The sequence below is a fragment of the Anolis carolinensis genome, chromosome 1 (genome assembly GCF_035594765.1).
Source record: "Anolis carolinensis isolate JA03-04 chromosome 1, rAnoCar3.1.pri, whole genome shotgun sequence".
Classification (NCBI taxonomy): domain Eukaryota; kingdom Metazoa; phylum Chordata; class Lepidosauria; order Squamata; family Dactyloidae; genus Anolis; species Anolis carolinensis.
Genome location: NC_085841.1, coordinates 183,649,079 through 183,667,460, shown reverse-complemented (window position 1 = coordinate 183,667,460; position 18,382 = coordinate 183,649,079). Strand labels below are relative to the sequence as shown.

At 40.5% G+C, this 18,382-nt stretch overlaps 1 protein-coding gene across 6 annotated transcripts in view; it reads left to right on the top strand.

The window, feature by feature from the left end:
* The first annotated feature begins 1,668 nt into the window (after positions 1-1,668).
* pikfyve (phosphoinositide kinase, FYVE-type zinc finger containing) overlaps positions 1,669-18,382 on the top strand; it is a 103,853-nt gene continuing 87,139 nt past the window's right edge. For 3 of the 6 annotated variants that reach the window (XM_008109199.3, XM_008109197.3, XM_008109198.3), the window contains exons 1-3: positions 1,670-1,872; positions 11,119-11,300; positions 14,662-14,850. In XM_008109199.3, coding sequence (XP_008107406.2) covers positions 11,129-11,300; positions 14,662-14,850 — 361 coding nt within the window. In that variant the 5' untranslated portion in view covers positions 1,670-1,872; positions 11,119-11,128. Of the gene's footprint in view, positions 1,873-5,724; positions 6,430-11,118; positions 11,301-14,661; positions 14,851-18,382 lie in introns of those variants that run through there. The other 3 variants (XM_008109196.3, XM_008109194.3, XM_008109195.3) reach the window with 3 other exon arrangements.

The window sequence follows — 18,382 nt, the reverse complement described above, 5'->3', positions numbered from 1 at the left end:
CCTATAAAATGGACTATCCTTTTTTCTCTAGTGCCATCTTGTGGCTTGCGCCTAGATAATGGAACAGTACCGTTTTCTTTCATGGCACTGCTGTTTCCTACAAAAAGACAGAAACGTTGCACAATAAAAGCATAGAATATCACAACAACAATAAAAAAATCAGGGGCTTTTTCATGGGCTGAGAGTGTGCCTTGCCCAGGATCGCCCTATGGGTTTCAAACCCTGTTCTCTGACATCATGGTGTGCATCTACATTGCAGAACTAGGCCCCATCTACACTGCCACATAAAATCCAGATGATCTGCTTTGAACTGGATTATATGACAGTGCAGACTCAGGGCCCTTCCACACAGCCCTATAACTCAGAATATCAAGGCAGAAAATCGCACAATATTCTGTTTGGAACTGGGGCCCCTTCCACACAGCTGAATAAAATCCCACATTATCTGATTTGAACTGTAATACATGGCAGCGTGGACTCAGATAACCCAGTTCAAAGCAGATGTGGGTTACAAGAAGATAAAGAAGTTTTGGCAGGGAATCCACAAAGAAATGGAGAAAATATTGCAAAAAATTTTTGATATGAAACCGGAGTATTTCCTACTAGGAATCACCGATTTCCACATGGACCTCAATGCGGAAAAGCTCTTTAATTATATGGTTACGGCAGCTAGGATATGTCTAGCAAAATTATGGAAAACAAAAGAATTCCCCTCATTGGAAAAATGGCTTTTGAGGCTATTAGACATTAGAAACATGGATTTATTAACAGACAATATCTCAGAGCAATCCGCCAAGACATAGAACAGACTGGAACATTCCGAATTTATACTTGGCAAAAGAGATATGTAAACTTTTATGAAATACATGTAAAAATATTTTTTTTGGCTCAAAGATGTAAACGAACATTTATCGTCAAAATGTTCGGAAGACAAGAAAATATGCCTCACAGTGCAGAGGATCTGGAAGGGTCCGTACAGGAGTGGGTTTTTCCCCCTTTTATATTATCCTATTGTCTTCACTCTTTTTTCTATCTGTTCAAATTGTTCCCCTACTTTTAATGTATTTTGAAAAGCATAAAAAAAAAAAATTAAGGCCAGGGGTCAATGCAAATGAGCAAGGGTCCCTACTGCCCCTCACCTAAAGAAAAAAAAAGTATATGTGGGATTTTATTCAACTGTGTGGATATTGAGGGATTTTCTGCCTTGATATTCTGGGTTATAGAGCTGTGTGGAAGGGCCCACATATACTCCAGGTCAAAGCAGATAATGTGCCTTATCTGCTTTGATAATATGGATTATATGGCAGTGTAGAAAGGGCTTTAGGGGAGTTTGATCCTGCTTTATCTCCCAAGGCTCAATGCAATGGGATCCTGGGGTTAGCTAAACCACCAGCAGCACTCTTGGGCAGAAGAGAGCCATGCAAAACCACAACTAACAGGATTTGGTTGCATTGTGCCTTGGGAGATAAAATGGTGTCGAACTGCCTTCATTCTACAGTGTGGCGGAGGCATACTTGACTTAACTGTTGGAGCCTTAGGAAGCTGAGTGGACGATGCTGCCTGAGATGGTTCGCTAATGCCTGGGGTGCGCGCGCACCCTGCTCTGCGCCTCTGGCCTCGATTGCGCCTCCTGATTGGGCCGCCCATTGGAGGGGCCGAGAAAGAAGCCGGAAGTGGAGGAGAGGCGGAAGCGCGCCCAAGCCGAGTCAGGTGCTCCTGCCGGAGAAGAGGAGGAAGGCGAGAGAGAGGAAAGAAGGCGGCGGATAAGCGGAGAGGAGACTCTTGAGGAGGAGGAGCCCTTGACTTCCCAGCCCTGCCTTGTCTCCCTTGACTCTCAGTGGGCATGGAGGACTAACCCACGGCTTGAAACAGGTATGTGCATGGCTGGTGTTCCCTCATTGGGAGCTTTGGAGAACGGATGCAGTTTGGCACCCCTTTAATTGCCATGGCGCAAGGGACTCCTGGGAGTCATAGTTTGGCACCAACAACACTCTTGGGCAGGGAAGGCTGAGCACCTTGTAACCATATAAGATGAAAGATCAAGCCAGTCACTGCTAGGGATTCTAGCTTGACAAGGCCTTGAGCCTTCTCTGCTCAAGAGTGTTATTGAGCTGTGGCATGTTGGGGGCACTTATTTTGAAACTGGCATCTTTTTGCGACACAGTCGTTCTGGGTTGCTATGAGTTTTTTTGGGCTGTATAGCCATATTCCAGTAGCATCCACTCCTGACTTTTCACCTACATCTGTGTAATAATAATATTGATAAACTTTATTTATATCCCGCCCCCTTTCCAGAAGGACTCAGGGTGGCTCACACCAGAATCAAGTCACAATACATACATAAGCAGAAACCTAAAAGACAAGACATAATATATAACCAAGAATCATAAACAATTTACAAAAAAACTATATCACAACACATACAAAGTCCCCCTTGACCTTCTTGCAAGCAAACTAGTCAAATGTGGGCTAGGCAATGCTACTATTAGGTGGATCTGTAATTGGTTAAGTGACCAAATCCAAAGGGTGCTCATCAATGGTTCCTCTTCATCCTGGAAAGAAGTGACAAGTGAACTGCCACAGGGTTCTGTTCTGGGCCAGTTATGTTTAACATCTTTATTAATGACTTGAATGTAGGATTAGAGAGCATGCTTATCAAGTTTGCAGATTACATCAAATTAGGAGGGAGAGCTAGTACTCCAGAGGACAGGATTAGAATTCAAAAGATTAGCTAACTGGGCCAAAACTAACAAAATGAATTTCAACAAGGACAAATGTAAGATAATCCATTTAGGCAGAAAAAAATTAAATGTCAAGATGTAGAATGGGTGATGCCTGGCTCGACAACAGTCAGTGTGAGATAGATCATGGAGTCTTTGTGGACAAGAAGTCAACACACATGTGATGCAGCAGCTAAAATAGCCAATGGGATTTTGGGCTGCATCAAAAGGAGCATAGTGTCTAGATTGAGGAAAATCAATGTTGTCTCTCTATTCTGGTTTTGTTAGACCTCTGGAATACTGTGTCGAATTCTGGGCACCAGTTTAAAAGAGATATTGACAAGCTGGAAGATGTCCAAAGGAGGGCAACTCAATTGATCAGAGGTCTGGAGACCATCTCCTATGAGGAGCATCTTAAAGAACTGGATATATTTAGCTGCAGAAGAGAAGGTTGAGATGCGACATGATAGCCATGTACAGTAGAGTCTCACTTATCCAACACTCACTTATCCAACGTTTTGGATTATCCAACACATTTTTGTAGTCAATGTTTTCAGTACATCGTGATATTTTGGTGCTAAATTTGTAAATACACTAATTACAACATTAAATTACTGTGTATTGAACTACTTTTTCTGTCAAATTTGTTGTATAACATGTTTTGGTGCTTAATTTGTAACATCATAACCTAATTTGATGTTTAATAGGCTTTTCCTTAATGGCTCCTTATTATCCAACATATTTGCTTATCCAACATTCTGCCGGCCCGTTTATGTTGGATAAGTGAGACTCTACTGTATAAATAGTAAAAGGGTATCATAAGGAAGAGGGAGCTGGTTTGTTTTCTGCTGCCCTGGAAACTAGGACTAGGAGCATGGGTTCAAATGACAGGAAAGGAGATCCCACCTGAACATTAGGAAAACTTTCCTGAGCGTAAGAGCTGTTCAACAGTGGAACTCTCTGTCTCTTGAGTGTGGTGGAAAGCTTTTAAACCAGTAGTTCTCAACCTGTGGGTCCCCAGGTGTTTTGGCCTACAACTCCCAGAAATCCCAGCCAGTTTACCAGCTGTTAGGGTGTTGAAGGCCAAAACATCTGGTGACCCACAGGTTGAGAACCACTGTTTTAAACAGATGCTGGATGGTAATCTGTCAGGGATACTTTGATTGTGCTTTTCCTGCATGGCAGGGGGTTGGACTAGATGGCTCATGTGGTCTCTTCCAACTCTATGATTCTAAGCATCCTCAGTGGTTTGTTTGGAAATGAGGCCAGTGAAGTGTGTATATATATCTGTCTGGAATTCCACATGCTTGTGGATTTCAATAGCTTCTCTGTGTAGTCTGACATGATGGTTGTCAGAGTGATCTAGAATTCTTCAAATCCTCTGAGGATGTCAGCCACAGATGCAGGTGCAATGTTTGGAGAAAATGCTGCTAGAACATGGCCATACAGCCCGGAAACCACACAGCACCTCATTGACTACAGTTATTTCTTTTGACAGAGTATCTGATTGGGTTGATGGATTGTCTTTTAAAATCGCTTTCCTCTTATACAAATGTTAGCAAAAGTGGGTTGACGGAGTAAGTTGCTGGTTGTATTCATAGCCCTAAATGGAGCCACTTCCTGCCCCCTTCCCTTTGGAAATCTGACCTACTGTAGGATGCTAAGAGATATTAGATTTCTCACTTTGGGATTTGCCCATATTATGATTTACCACTACACTCATAGTCAGATGTTAGCTAACTCAAGGCAACATTTTAGTATACTTCTGAGAAGAAATCAAAAACGTCAAAATGAAATCATTACTTTAACATTTCCTTTCAGGACACTCAGACCTCAATTTTAAATTTTTTAGCCTGTCATGATTGCTATCATTTCTAGGTATAACTGTACTTTTTATTGCTTGGGTCAAAGTGTAATTGCTTGTAGTAAAATTACATGTTGAACTAGTATTTTGACAAAAATTCTTGTTAATAAATTCCTTGTTCTTAAATAGTATCTGATTGCCAAATTAAAAAGAAAAATGGGAATCTACCCCTCTCCTCTTTCCTCATGAAATTTCCTCTTCTACAAAACTAGCCTTTTTCATACATTCAGATGGGAAAGAAAATTAGCCTTTTACTACAGCTTCACTTGCTTGATAAAGAAAAATGAGTTATTTTGGTATAGTATAGTATTAAACAACTATCTTACTCTGTAATCGTTTTCTTCTTTTGCTATGTTGTAGGGCAAAGACCCAGAAATGTAGAACTGCTATAAATGTTATCCAAAAGGACATCTAATCTAACACTCTGGGCTTGTATTAGCTAGTTAAAGGTAAAAGGTTTCCCCTGACATTAAGTCCAGTCATGTCTGACTCTGGGGGTTGGTGCTCATCTCCATTTCTAAGCCGAAGAGCCGGCATTGTCCATAGACACCTCCAAGGTCATGTGGCCGGCATGACTGCATGGAGCGCTGTTACCTTCCCGCTGGAGCGGTACCTATTGATCTACTCACATTGGCATGTTTTCAAACTGCTAGGTTGGCAGAAGCCGGGGCTAACAGCGGGCACTCAATCCGCTCCCAGGATTTGAACCTGGGACCTTTCGGTCTGCAAGTTCAGCAGCTCAGTGCTTTAACACACTTCAGCACTGGGGCGAAATTAGATGTACTAAAAAGCTCACAGGGAAAGCCAGAGCATGGTAGTTGTCTGATTTTCATTCTGTGTTATCTGTTACCTCAACTGTACTGCCTTTGAACATGGAGAAGCAGTGCCTGCTGTTGTTATCTGCTTCTTGTTGTGTGCCTTCAAGTCATTTTTGACTTAGAGTGATTATTATTACTCATTTATATATAGTCTCATAAATGTGAATGGAGGTTTACAAGTAAAACAAACAAAAACAGTGCGTCCTGCCAAATGTCATACAATCTACAATATGTAAATACAGAGGGAATGAATTCATAATAGAATATGAAACTCTGCCAAATGTAAAATCCTAATTAAATATAAAATATATTCAGCCAATTTTAAGAGTATGGATGAATGATTGAAAAAGGATGAAGCTGAGCTAAGAAAGAGGAAACCCTTAGTTGAGTGAGAAGCCTAGCATTCCTGGAATGCAAATCTTAAGCAAACTGGTGAAAAGAAATAAAGGATAAATTAATAGAGGAGAGTTGCATTGTATAGAGCTTTGAACATTAAAACAAAATGCTTATATTGAATACTGGAAATACTGAGTAACAAATGAAGGAATATCAAAAGTGTGGTAACATGACAGGTCAAAAGATAATCTTAACAGCAGACTATTGAATGGAAGTCAAAGGACTAAGGGGAGATAATGGAAGACCAGTCAAAAGAAGATTACAATGATTAAGGCAGGAAATGACCAAGGCGTGAATTAAGGTCTTAGCAGAGGAAGCAGAAGGAAAAGGTCTTACTCTGGCAATGTTATAAAGAAAAAAAATCATAACTTTGCTGAAGCCTCAGTATAGGGAACACAAGACAGAAAAGTAAGAAAAATAAAAATAAAGCTAAGACTGTGTGCTTCATTTACAGAGAAAATTAACAGTGATGGAGAGTGTATGTTGTAAATAAGGTTTTGGAGGAATAATAAGTAGTTCTATCTTTGCCATGTTATGTTTTAGGCAACAACAAAGCATCCATGCCGAAATAGCTGAAAAACATGCTGTAATGCGGCGTTCAGTGTTAAGAAGACAGTTTTGGAGTGGAGAGGTACAGCTGAGCATCAGCAACATAAAAATAATACAGTATAGAAAACCATTTGAACGGATGAGATTATCTAAAGATAGTGTATAAAGAAAAAACAGCAAAGGGGCCAGAACAATCCTGTAGAACTACAACTGAAAGTTAGTGACTTAAGGTGAACCTATCACAGTGTTTTCTTGGCAAGATTTGTTCTGAGGTGGTCTGCATTCCTTTGGGCCTGAGAGTGTGTGACATCCAATAGATTTCCATGGCTTTAGCTTCCCAGAGTCCTAAACCAATATGCAAATCACCATACTGCATGTTTTTGTTATGGTTATTATATAAACATGTGCAAAACAAGGCTCGTGTTTCTTACTGGCATCACTGCCAGGGGCCTTGATAACAAGTAATGAATTCATAAAAATAGTTTTTCTCACCGGTAGTGAGAAAGGGTGTCTCAAGACATTGGATCATGCTATTAGGAAAAAAGGTCTACTGCCACAATTTTGAGACTTCTTATGAAAATACTTTGTATGTCAGAAAACAGAGTTGGTTTTGGAAATGACTGGGTTTTGTGGATGTTTGCTTGTTTTGCAAAATCCAGAGAGTCATAAAAAATATGTAGAAATTCCTACATCTTGCCCAGCAGGAAGAATACCTTTGAAATAATTCATTCTTGCATGCAGGAACAAAAGTGACATTTCATATCTCAAAATTGTATCAGCAAAACGTAGAAGGGTTTTTTTTTTTGTTCCTCTTAAACCTTTTCTTAGGAATATGAAGGAAAAAGAGATGGACGATGAGCCTTGTAAGAAGCAAGGAGTCGAAAGTGAGCACTGGCACAGATTATTTTGCAGTTTGTACGTTTGTGACCTAAATTGATAGAATCTCCTTTTAGAGGTGCTAAGTGTGTATATGAAAATATGGTATCAATGTCCATTGAAAATGTTTATATTCCCTTTCGACATGAAATATATGGGAAGAGATGGCTTTCATTAGTCCTGTTGCGGTACAATTGGTGTTTGCGGAACAGCATCTAAACAGAATGTAATAAACCTGCATTTGTTTTGCCCATGTCGTGGATTATTGGCTGGGATTACTGGCTCAGTGTAGCTTTGTCTTGTTTGCTGGGAGAGATCGGAGTAGGCTACTTAGATGTGAAACAAGGAGCTGGAAAAGCTGAAGACTATTTCAGAGGCCTTTCTGTTGATGAGCATCATGGGCTGCCTCACTCATGGCAATAATGGAGAGCTTTCCCTAAAGGCAGAAAAAGAAGGATTTTTGGAATGTTTGCTGTCTTTTAATTGGATTTACAGTTCTAAGTACAGTGTACCTTTAATATCTGCTGGAGTTTTGTTCCAGGACCACTCATGGTTTCCAAAATCCAGGGATGTTCAATTCCTGTTATATATAATAATAAATAGTGTCCCTTGTAGAAAAAAGCAAAGGCAGACATAGCCTTTTGGATTTTTAAACATATTTTTAAACTGTGGATGCAGAATCTGTGGATTTAGAAAGCCAACTATATACGCTTCTGGCAGCAGAGTTCATTTCACAAAGATATTTTATAGTCCAATGGCAGCCTATATCTTCCTTTTCCTTCTTAGCCTAGCTTCTGAACTGCTGTTGAAACAATAGTCTATGGTGATTCAGAATTGCTTATAGGAAACAGGGCAGGATATATTTTGAGAAGTTTTTTCTTCTCCTTTCAAACTATTGATGTAATTACAATGTATGAGAAAATGGATTGATGTTGGGTGGTTTATTCACTTTTTCTGTCTTGTTTGAAAGCTTTGTTGATTCAACTTTTCAAAGTGATTTTGGATTCTGAATAGATGAGACTGAGATCTTAGACAGGGGGATTCCAGTTTTAATATCTGAAAGTAAGGCAACTGGTTAAGATGGCAGCCCCGTGTTAAATGTTCTGCAATACGAAATGCATACATCCTGAAATCTTTATTATGTCTATTTTCCCATTCCTCCAGCCATAACCAATGATGAGGAGGGGTATTTAGTGTAATAGTGTCAGTTCATCAGATAAGAGTGCAGTAGGAAAAATGCAATGCCACGCCACTGTATTGTTATTGTGTGTCATCAACTAGTTTTTGATTCTTGGTGACCCTAAGGTAGTGGTGTCAAACATGTGGCCCTCCAGGTGTTTTGGACTTTATCTCCCAGAATTCCTGGCCATTGGACAAGCTGGTTAGAGCTTCTGGGAGTTAGAGGCCCAAACCTCTGCTCTAAGGTGAACCTGTCACAGGTTTTTCTTGGCAAGATTGTTCCAAGGCAGTTTGCTATTGCCTTCCCTTAGGCTTTTTTTTTTTTCCGTGTCAGGAGCAACCGGAGTTGCTTCTGGAGTGAGAGAATTGGCCGTCTGCAAGGACGTTGCCCAGGGGACGCCCGGATGTTTTGATGTTTTTACCATCCTTGTGGGAGGCTTCTCTCATGTCCCCGCATGGAGCTGGAGCTGATAGAGGGAGCTCATCCACACTCTCCCCAGGTGGGATTCGAACCTGGCAGCTTTCAGGTCAGCAACCCAACCTTCAAGTCACTTAGTCCACTACGCCATCTGGGGGCTCCAGTTAGGGTTAGGGTTAGGCTGAAAGAGTGTGATTTGCTCAAGGTCATCCAGTGGGTTTCTGTCATGAAGCAGTGATTCAAACTCTGGTCTCTGAAATCTCTGGTGTTTGGGATTTCAACTCCCAGAAGCCCTAGCCAGTTTGTCCAATGGACAGGAATTCTGGTAGCTAAAGTTCTAAACAGGATGTGCAGGCCTGGGCTACACCATCCTGTATTATACATAGTATTGTGCTTTATTCAAAAATAGAAAACTAAAGATGCATGAATGCAGATAGGCTCCGAAAAGAGAACAATGCTTACATGTTCCTAAATAGTTGGTGACTTTTCCAAGAGCAGCTTCACACTTTTTCTCATGGTACTTTTAATCATTTTGGAGCGCTCCATTGGGCTTTTATTCTCCCCAGCAGTAATTCAGTGCTTAATTTTCATAAGTTATGCAGGAGGGAGCGATGGGAAGCAGGGCCACTTCATTGGCTCAGTTGAGAGATTAGCCATTTTTCTGGCTGAACTGTTAGTCATAAGGTGATTGATAATGTTCCAGTTGCCTTAAGTCTGATCACTATAGGAACAGGGTAACATGAGTTTATGCCTGATTTTGCTCGTTGTTGTGTTCTGTTCTTTTTCCAACTCCAGAGAGAGGTTACCAGCTTTAGAGATTGTAAAATGGAAGTTTTTTCGTGTTGGGAGCAACTTGAGAGACTAGAACTTTGGGGGGGGGGGGGAAGAGGTCTGGTTCCCTTGTTTTTGTTCATATGTAAGCTAGCTGTTCTTGAGAGCCTTCCCAATGTAAAAACTAATATTCACTGCTTGTAAAGCAAGGCAGTGGGGGTATTTGCCAAAACAGTTGTGTGAATAAGGAAAGCCATTTCATTTGCAGTTGTATTTCCCACATTCCTCCCCCTTCCCTCCTGTTTTTATTTTCATTTGATAATTGGTAACAGAAATCAGCTTACCCGAGAGAGAGAGAAAAACATCCAGCAAGTAGGGCTGCTGCAGGCAAAAATAAAGTTTAAAAATATCCACATTTCTCCCTTGTTCTTTTCATTTCCTCCTAAAATCTAGCTATTCTTAGGATGGAATGATCTTGAGTTTAAGTAGATGGGCTTCCAGCTAACATATTTAGTCTTTGTCATTAAGATTATTAGATGGGTTACTCAGTATAGTTTATTAATTTGTTGAAATGCTCAGCTTGCCTTACAGGCTTCATTTTCTCCTTACCCCAAAGAAGGCTGACTTTCTTATACCTATCAGCTCTTATATACGTACTTCCTCTTTGCTTTGAAGTTCTGGTGTTGTTTCCCCCAGAAGATGTCTGTGGTCTTTTAACCCACAAAGCTTTATTTCTGAATTCACTTCTGACAGTTATAATGTGGACTTCCATTGAGTTCAGTCCTGCAGAGGTTGCTTTTCAGATGTTCTGGACTACAACTCCCACATTCCCTTACCATTGGCCTTATTGGGTGCTCCTAATGGGAACTATAGGCCAAAACAATGTGTTTTAGCTGATCTGGAGGCAGATCTGTTGTACACGCATATGATTTTATTTATTAGGGAATTCAGTTTATCACTAGGCTGACTTACTATGCATTATAATGAAGAGCACCCCCATCCCAACCTTAAAACAGCCAAAGTAGTAAAGCCATTGAGTAAAAACCAACCTAAACAATATAACATATTTGGGAAGTTCTAGAGCAATTTATCTACACCTAGCCTTTTTAAAAATGGAAATACAGAAGATGCTGTGTTGTAAAAGGCTTTTATGGCTAGAATCACTGGATTGCTGTGAGTTTTCCAGCCTGTATGACCATGTTCTAGAAGCAGTTTCTCCTGATCTTTCACCCACATCTATGGCAGGCATCCTCAGAGGTTGGGACTTCACAACCTCTGAGAGTGCCTTCCATAGATGTGGGTGAAATGTCGGGAGAGACTGCTTCTGGAACATGGCTATACAGCCTCGAAAACTCAGAGCAATCCACAGAAGACACTGTTTGGATTCATGTTATATACAACACAGATTGCTAAAGATCAAATATCTCTGGAATGTTATTATTGGTTTGGAGGAATTTCTAAAATATGGGTGGTGGTAATATTTGTCTTTTTAGGATAAGTGACAAAGCATATTCTTTTTTTTTAAAGGATCCATGAAATGGCCACAGATGACAAGGAATCTCCGTCATTGGACTCTATGAGTGATCTTCCCTACTGTCCTGGGAGTCCCTCTCACCTTACCCACTTCAAGCCTTTGACTCCTGACCAGGATGAACCTCCGTTTAAATCGGCCTATAGTTCTTTTGTAAATCTTTTTCGTTTCAGTAAAGGTAAGTATTAACTGTCCTTTTTATTCTTTTTTCTCTTGTCAGAAATGAAGGCAATCTCCTTCAACCAGCAAACATGTCAGTGGTACTCATTATTTGGGAAGCATTTGCCAATATTGCTAAGCCATAGCATTGTGTGAATGCATCTTGGACTTTTGTGTTTTCTTCTCGGTCAGTTATAAGCAGAAGATCAGAAATGTGCACTCCATTTTCATTTTCTAATTAGACTGGAATTTGGAGTAACAGTGGTTAGTGTTCACTATGGTTTACTGAAATAAAGTAGATTCAAACCCTGGTTTATAATCCTAGCTGGTTTGAGTAAGGCAATATTTGCACTGACTGTATTTCATGGTTTTAATATAATGAAAAGTGGAGGTTGGTTGAGAAGTAATAAAAATTTCTAATGTCTTGTTAGAGAGCCAGAGTAGAAGGGAAAGGGTGGATGAATTGACATATGTACTCAGAGCAGTAAACTGGTTTAGTTTTGAGTATACATATAGCAATTGTTTCATTTATACAATTAATGTTGAGCAGAAGAGAAAATGTAATAGTAGGGCACCTTGGGTTTTTAGCATGCTTTAAAGCCTTTTGTTGGGGGACTTTGTAAGATCGAAATATAACCAAGGGGTCCTGTCCTATCTTTGGCATCAAGCAAAACCAAGGATCACTCTGCATTGCATTGCCTTTGATTAGTCTGTGGAATGAAATGCTTACAGAAATGCGATCCTAAACTGAGAGAGACCATGGACGTGATTGTATTTATTTTCCCCACATGCCAGGTAATTAACAGCTCATAATCCACTATTTGAACACTTTCTTTTCAAGATACTTGGGAGGGAAATTAGAAGTCAGAGATACCAAGGCAAAGAACATATGCCCCACTGGGTAACTGGTAGGTTGCAGTGTTACCAATCCCTGAGTTGTAGGCTTTGTAGCTGTGGATTGTGTAGAACTGTTGTAGACTGCTGAAGGGCATTAACTGGGCTGCTTGGCAAAGGTGTTAGTTCCTTGTTGTAGTAATGTCATATACTAGTTTTGTGGTGAAGTAATGCAAGAACCCTGAATAGTTTATTGATCTCATTCTTTCCTTAGATGTCTTTTTCTGGTTAGAGTTGTGGATTACTTACTAATACTAACCTGATTTCTGTTTGCAAGACTGAAAATGTAAGATAGATTCTTGGAAGGAAGCCTATTGAATTAGTTAAGATTAACTCCTAAGAAAAATAATTTGAAGATTGGGCTGCCAAAGAGTTTCCCTTATATCAGTGGTTCACAATCTGTGGGTCCCTAGATGTTTTGATTTTTAACTCCCAGAAATCTTAACAGCTGGTAAATTGGCTGGGATTTCTGGGAGTTGTAGGCCAAAACACCTGGGGACCCACTGGTTGAGAACCACTGCCTTAGATCTTTTCTGGTACGACATTATGTTCTGGTTATAGAGCAGACAGGGGAATATTTGGACTTCTTTCTTGGGACTTCTAGAAATGTCAGTTAACACAGGGCAGTGTTAATGGATTGCACGAGATGATGTCCAGAGCATCAGGAATGCTAAAGGTGCCAGAGGGCTTTTCGGTAACCATTGCAATGGTATATGGGTATTGTGTTAAAGAACTGACTTTAACATAACCATGTATCCTTTATCTGTGTGTGTGTGTGTGTATAATCCTGAACATTAAAAAAGGTAAAGGTTTCCCCTGACGTTAAGTCCAGTCGTGACTGACTCTGGGGGTTGGTGCTCATCTCCATTTCTAAGTCCAAGAGCCGGCGTTGTCCATAGTCATCACCAGGTCATGTGGCTGGCATGACTGCATGGAGCGGCGTTTCCTTCCCACTGGAGCGGTACCTATTGATCTACTCACATTGGCATGTTTTCGAACTGCTAGGTTGGCAAGAGCTGGGGCTAACAGCGGGTGCTCATTCCGCTCCCATGATTTGAACCTGGGATCTTTTGGTCCGCAAGTTCAGCAGCTCAGTGCTTTAACGCACTGTACCACCAGGGGCCCCATCCTGAACATTAGGAGTGGACAAAATGTGGTTTATAGTCTGTCACCAGGCCACTTGCGGCATAGTTTTACCATGATTTGGCCTTCTCGGAACTGTTCTAAGCCCAGGAGTGGTCATTTTCTAAAACAGGAAGGGGCTTCTGGTCCCTCCCTTTTGGTTAAAGTTTTTCTTGGGCATGAGACAGCCCAGGGGCATTCAAAAACATTAGGAAATGTCCTCACTTGCTATTTTGGGTCATTTGAGACAAAATCAGTTTTTTTCTTTTGCTTTTTGCAGGGTAATTTAATTGGGGTTGTGGCCCTTCAAGGTTGTAGCCTTTCTGCGTATGATCCCACATGACCTAGCCTCCTATAGTTGCCCACTCCTGTTGTAACAATGGTACTATGTCTTATTGAACCCAGTGAGACTTATTTCAGAGCAGGCATAAAATTGCATTGCAAATCCTATAGTGGGTTGATTTGCTCTCCTGATGGTGCAGTAGATCATGTTCTAATACTCAGTTGCCATTATATTAAGAATGATCATTGTGCAATTGTGTTCATATTAAGCACCCCCTTAAGACAGATTAAATTTGTTTGCATTGTTGAAAGGTGATTACAATCCTACAAAATGTATTGTTCAGTTGGTTAGACACTGCTAGAATCTGCATCTAAAGTTGCGTTCAGTAATGGCATGAATGTGAAGTAACATGATTTAATTAAATATTCAATCTCTCTAACATTGTGAAAGATTAAGATTGAGATAGATTGTCATCAGAGTCAATACATATGTTAACACAGCTGGGATATCCTTATGGAGGTCTAGCAGAACTCTCTAGATCTGTTCTCTGTGTTTTCCTCCATGTTTGTGGCTGTGATATTGTTTTTGTTGCTTTATCCTAGACAATGGGAAAGATCTTTGAATCAATCACCATAATTTTTGCTTTATATTTTGCATTTTCCCAAAATTGTGACTCAAGATTACTTACAGTTAAAAACAATGTAGCTTAAAAAAATACAGAAATCAGTGCTAAAATTGGATTAAATGAATTACAATCTTGAGCCAACTGAAAACCTACAGCTAAGATGTTTTTTCAAAAACCATTGGATTGTTTACTAAGGATCTTGAACTCCCTCAAACTCTTTTTTACGTTCTAAATGATATATTTTAAGTTCTGCAAGGCCTGTTGAAATTAAAATAGGCTTCACCTGCTGACAAAAGGGAAGACGGAGGCCTATTGTCCTCTCTTGGAAGAGAGTTCGAGAGCCTAAGAACTCTTTCCAAGCTCAAGGCCAAATATATTTGAAATCAGTAGGAAAATATGGTTGTTTTTCAGCTTGCATTGATGAAACTCCATCAGATTCATGTTCACTTTTTCTAGATGATGGTCGACTTGCATCGTCTGCGACGGAGAGAACAGAAGTCGGACAGGGTGACCAGCAGGCACTGAATTCGAGTTGGTCAAGTCCGCAACATAGTTTGAGGTCACAGTCGCTAAGGTCGTCACCTGTGGCTTACAAAAAGTCTCAGACATCTGGAGACTTGCAGAGAAGATCTTCTGCATCTTTAGGTAAGAGATTCTGTTTAAGAAATGGTAGCCTTCTTATTCTACTTGGTCATTTGTGGAAACTTCCTCCAATCACATAGGCCAGGAGATACTTTTAGGGAGGCCTGGAATTATTTGTTCGGAATGTAAAATCACCATCCTGTTTTTGACTCTAATGAAAAATAGGGCTTCTATTACTTGGAATATTTCTGAGCAAACAGGAACTCTGGCATGTTTCTTCATGTTTAATTTAGTTACCCAATCTAGATTTTCTAACAATACATGGCCATTCCCTTTTTGAGTAGAATGACAAAGGCGAGAACTAAGTCTGGCCAAAAAGAAGCACCAATCCCCTTACCCTCAGCACGGTGCTGCTGCTTCTGGACTTTTTGAATGACTGGGTGGAAAAGTAGTGGCCAGAAGCAGCTTGCCTCCTGATCTGGCAATGGTGCTTTCCCTGTTTTCATGGCATGGTCCTTGACCTGTACACAGGTCACATAAAATCTATAATTTTGGCTTCCAAAACATGAGGTCAGCTCATACACTAGTCTATAAGGTAACCGCTGGGAAAGCCTGTGGTTTGAATCTAAAGCTACAAAGGATTACAAAGCTAACCTAGGTCACTTGTAGTCTTTGTGCTCTTAATGTGACCATACAGAGACCTAGATCCCTGATGCTGCTTCAATTGCAAGCGAATATATATTTAATATGTGGGATATAGCTGCTATTGCATGAACCCATACAAAACATTAACCTATTAAAATCCAGCACCTGTAATGGGGTCCTCCTGTTTTTCCAAGATCTTATATTTTAACAAATATTATCCTCTTTTCTAATGAGTCCAAAATATGGTAAGCTCAGTGTTGTTTTGGCTTCCAGGTTTGGTTTTCTGTCAGACCCATTTATTTGTCTATTTGCTCCCCTGACTGAAACAGAAATGGAAAGCCTCCTCAATCTATTGTGAATGAGCTCAGGAAATAATTTTTATTTATATTAGTCTAGGAATGTTATCATGCTGAAGTAATTAGCTTTTCCATGCATTACATGATTCATCCAAGGCACATAGGCGAAAATACTTGGAGGAGGGGCACAGTAAATGATTCTGTAATAACAAATAGCAGACCACTGGAGGGCACTCCTGTCACTTGGAAACATGGGCTTCTGTTCCTTGTCCAGCGTAGATAAACTTTCACTACAGATATATTCAATGAAGTAGTTTCTTTTATGTGCATAATCCTGGACTGAATTTACAAAATGGGAAAAAGACTAGATGTCTAAACAAGGAAAATAGTTACAGTGCCTCCACTAGTTTTTTTTCCAGGACCATGAATGGGATACCAAAATCCGTGGATGGTCAAGTCCCATTATATATAGTGGTGTGACTTTCTTGAAAATAGTTGTTCATGAAAAATAATGTATCCCCCCTTATTCCTCAGGTGAATTTTATATACATTTCATAACCTATGTGTTAAGATAAATCATGCTAATTCATATTCCTTCATATTTGTGGAAAATTCATCCTGCTGTTTTTGTGTGATGCCATAACAAAGAGATACAAACTTTGTTTTACTTATACAGATGCTAAAAATGCTTAATATGACAACAAGTTGATGTGCTCCCTCTCTTTGCTTTTCTTTTACAGCCCTTATGGCCCTGCTTTACATAGATGCATATGTGTGCATTATAGACAGATGCGTTCAGTAAGAGTGAAACATTAATTCTGTGTTTACATTTATGCAGTTAGATTCCTTTTTAAGAAAAAGCTACATTAGGATGGTATGGGAAAAACTTTCTAGAATTCTGTCTTGTGTGCTTTTGTGACTAGGTGAGATTTGGATGGTTCTGAGCTTTAGCATCAAAAAGCCAGTGCCAGATGTACTTAAATGTAATGCACACCTTTTTTGGCCAAATTACAACACAGACATCAGGGTCCATGCTCATTAGGCCTGGGCCTATATCGGTTTGACCGAAATTGACTTGTAATATTTAGTGGCCCATTTCGTGTAATCCCCTAAAAACAGAATGGGGAGAAGGGAACTGAGAAGCTGGGCAAAACAGATTTATTGGCTACTGGAGAGGATGGAGTGAAGTCTGCATTATACCTGAGGCAGGGGTCTGCCGCGGGGTTTCTGGAGAAGATCCTGCATTGTCTTTTCCCCCTCCCCAGCAGCAAAGTGTCCATTTCTTTTGGAATTGGAAAAGTTCCCTAGGCTCCTCCTCCAGAGAGGTGTCTGCTGGGAACTCGCTTTCCCAGCAGCACTTTCATGGGACGGGTATTGAAAAGTCTCGTTCTTCTTGGAGCATGATGGGAGTTGAAGTTTTTCTCTCTCTGTGTTTCTCAGCCAATAAAAGGCCTGGTTGAATCCATGCTCTGATTGGCTGAGAATGGACACAACCGGCAACTACAATTCCCAGAACCCTCTCTTGCGGTTTGTTTTATTTTTTAAAATGTTATGGTAGAAGCTTAAAATAATTCTAAAAAATCAGTAGATTGGTGATGCTTATCTCCGTGACCGCCTCCTCCTGTATGAACCCACGCGGGCCTTGAGATCTTCTGTGGAGGCCCTCCTCTCGCTCCCACCCCCGTCTTAGGCGCGGTTGGTGGGGACGAGAGAGAGGGCCTTCTCGGTGGTGGCCCCTCGGCTCTGGAATTCCCTCCCCAGGGAGATCAAGCTGGCACCCTAACTGTCCATCTTTAGAAAGGACCTTAAAACATGGTTATTTCGATGTGCATTCGAATAAATAGTCCCGGTTAGTTATTAGTGGCCACAACTACTACACTTTATCACATTCCACTCTTACTGATTGAACTCTGTAATGCGATCCTTAATTCCCTTTTGTAGAGTCTGCTGAATTTTATCTTACAGTTTGTATATTTTGTTCAGACTCTAATGTTCTAATGTTTTATGTTGATATTTTATGCTGGTTTGTATGATTATACTATTTTACCTGTTTTACATTTGTTTAATTATGCTGTATTTTATTGTATTTTGGAACTGGGCTTGTCCCCATGTGAGCCACCCTGAGTCCCCTCTGGGGAGATGGGAGCGGGATATAAAAATAAAGTTATTATTATTATTGTTTTGAAATTTGCAGTTGTACATGGGGTCTAAAACTGAGGTAGGTTTCATGCAAATAGGCCTTAAAATAGCTGAGGATTGAGCCTTTAAAGTTTCCTATTGTAGCCAAGGGACGGAATCTTTGTCGAATTAAAACAGAAACTCCCCTCCCCATTTGAGTAACCTCCCAGTAAAAATAATGAGGGATTAGCCGAAAATGGACCCCGAAAGGCATGCCTTTTTGCACAAGCCTAGTGTTCATCATATGGTAATCTTAGCACTCTGCTAACACCACTTTGGGGATGTTCAGCTTTGAAAGCACAACAGCCAAAGGCACGAGGAAAGAGGGAGGAGGAGGAAGGGCCAAGTAGTGGCCTGTGAGCCCAAGGGCAGCAGGTGACATACTGTTTGGAAGCCTCTGAGGAATCACTTGGATCAGTTTCCTGTTTGAGGGGCATAAGGGCACGGGCAAAGCTGAGGAGAGGAATTTGGAGATG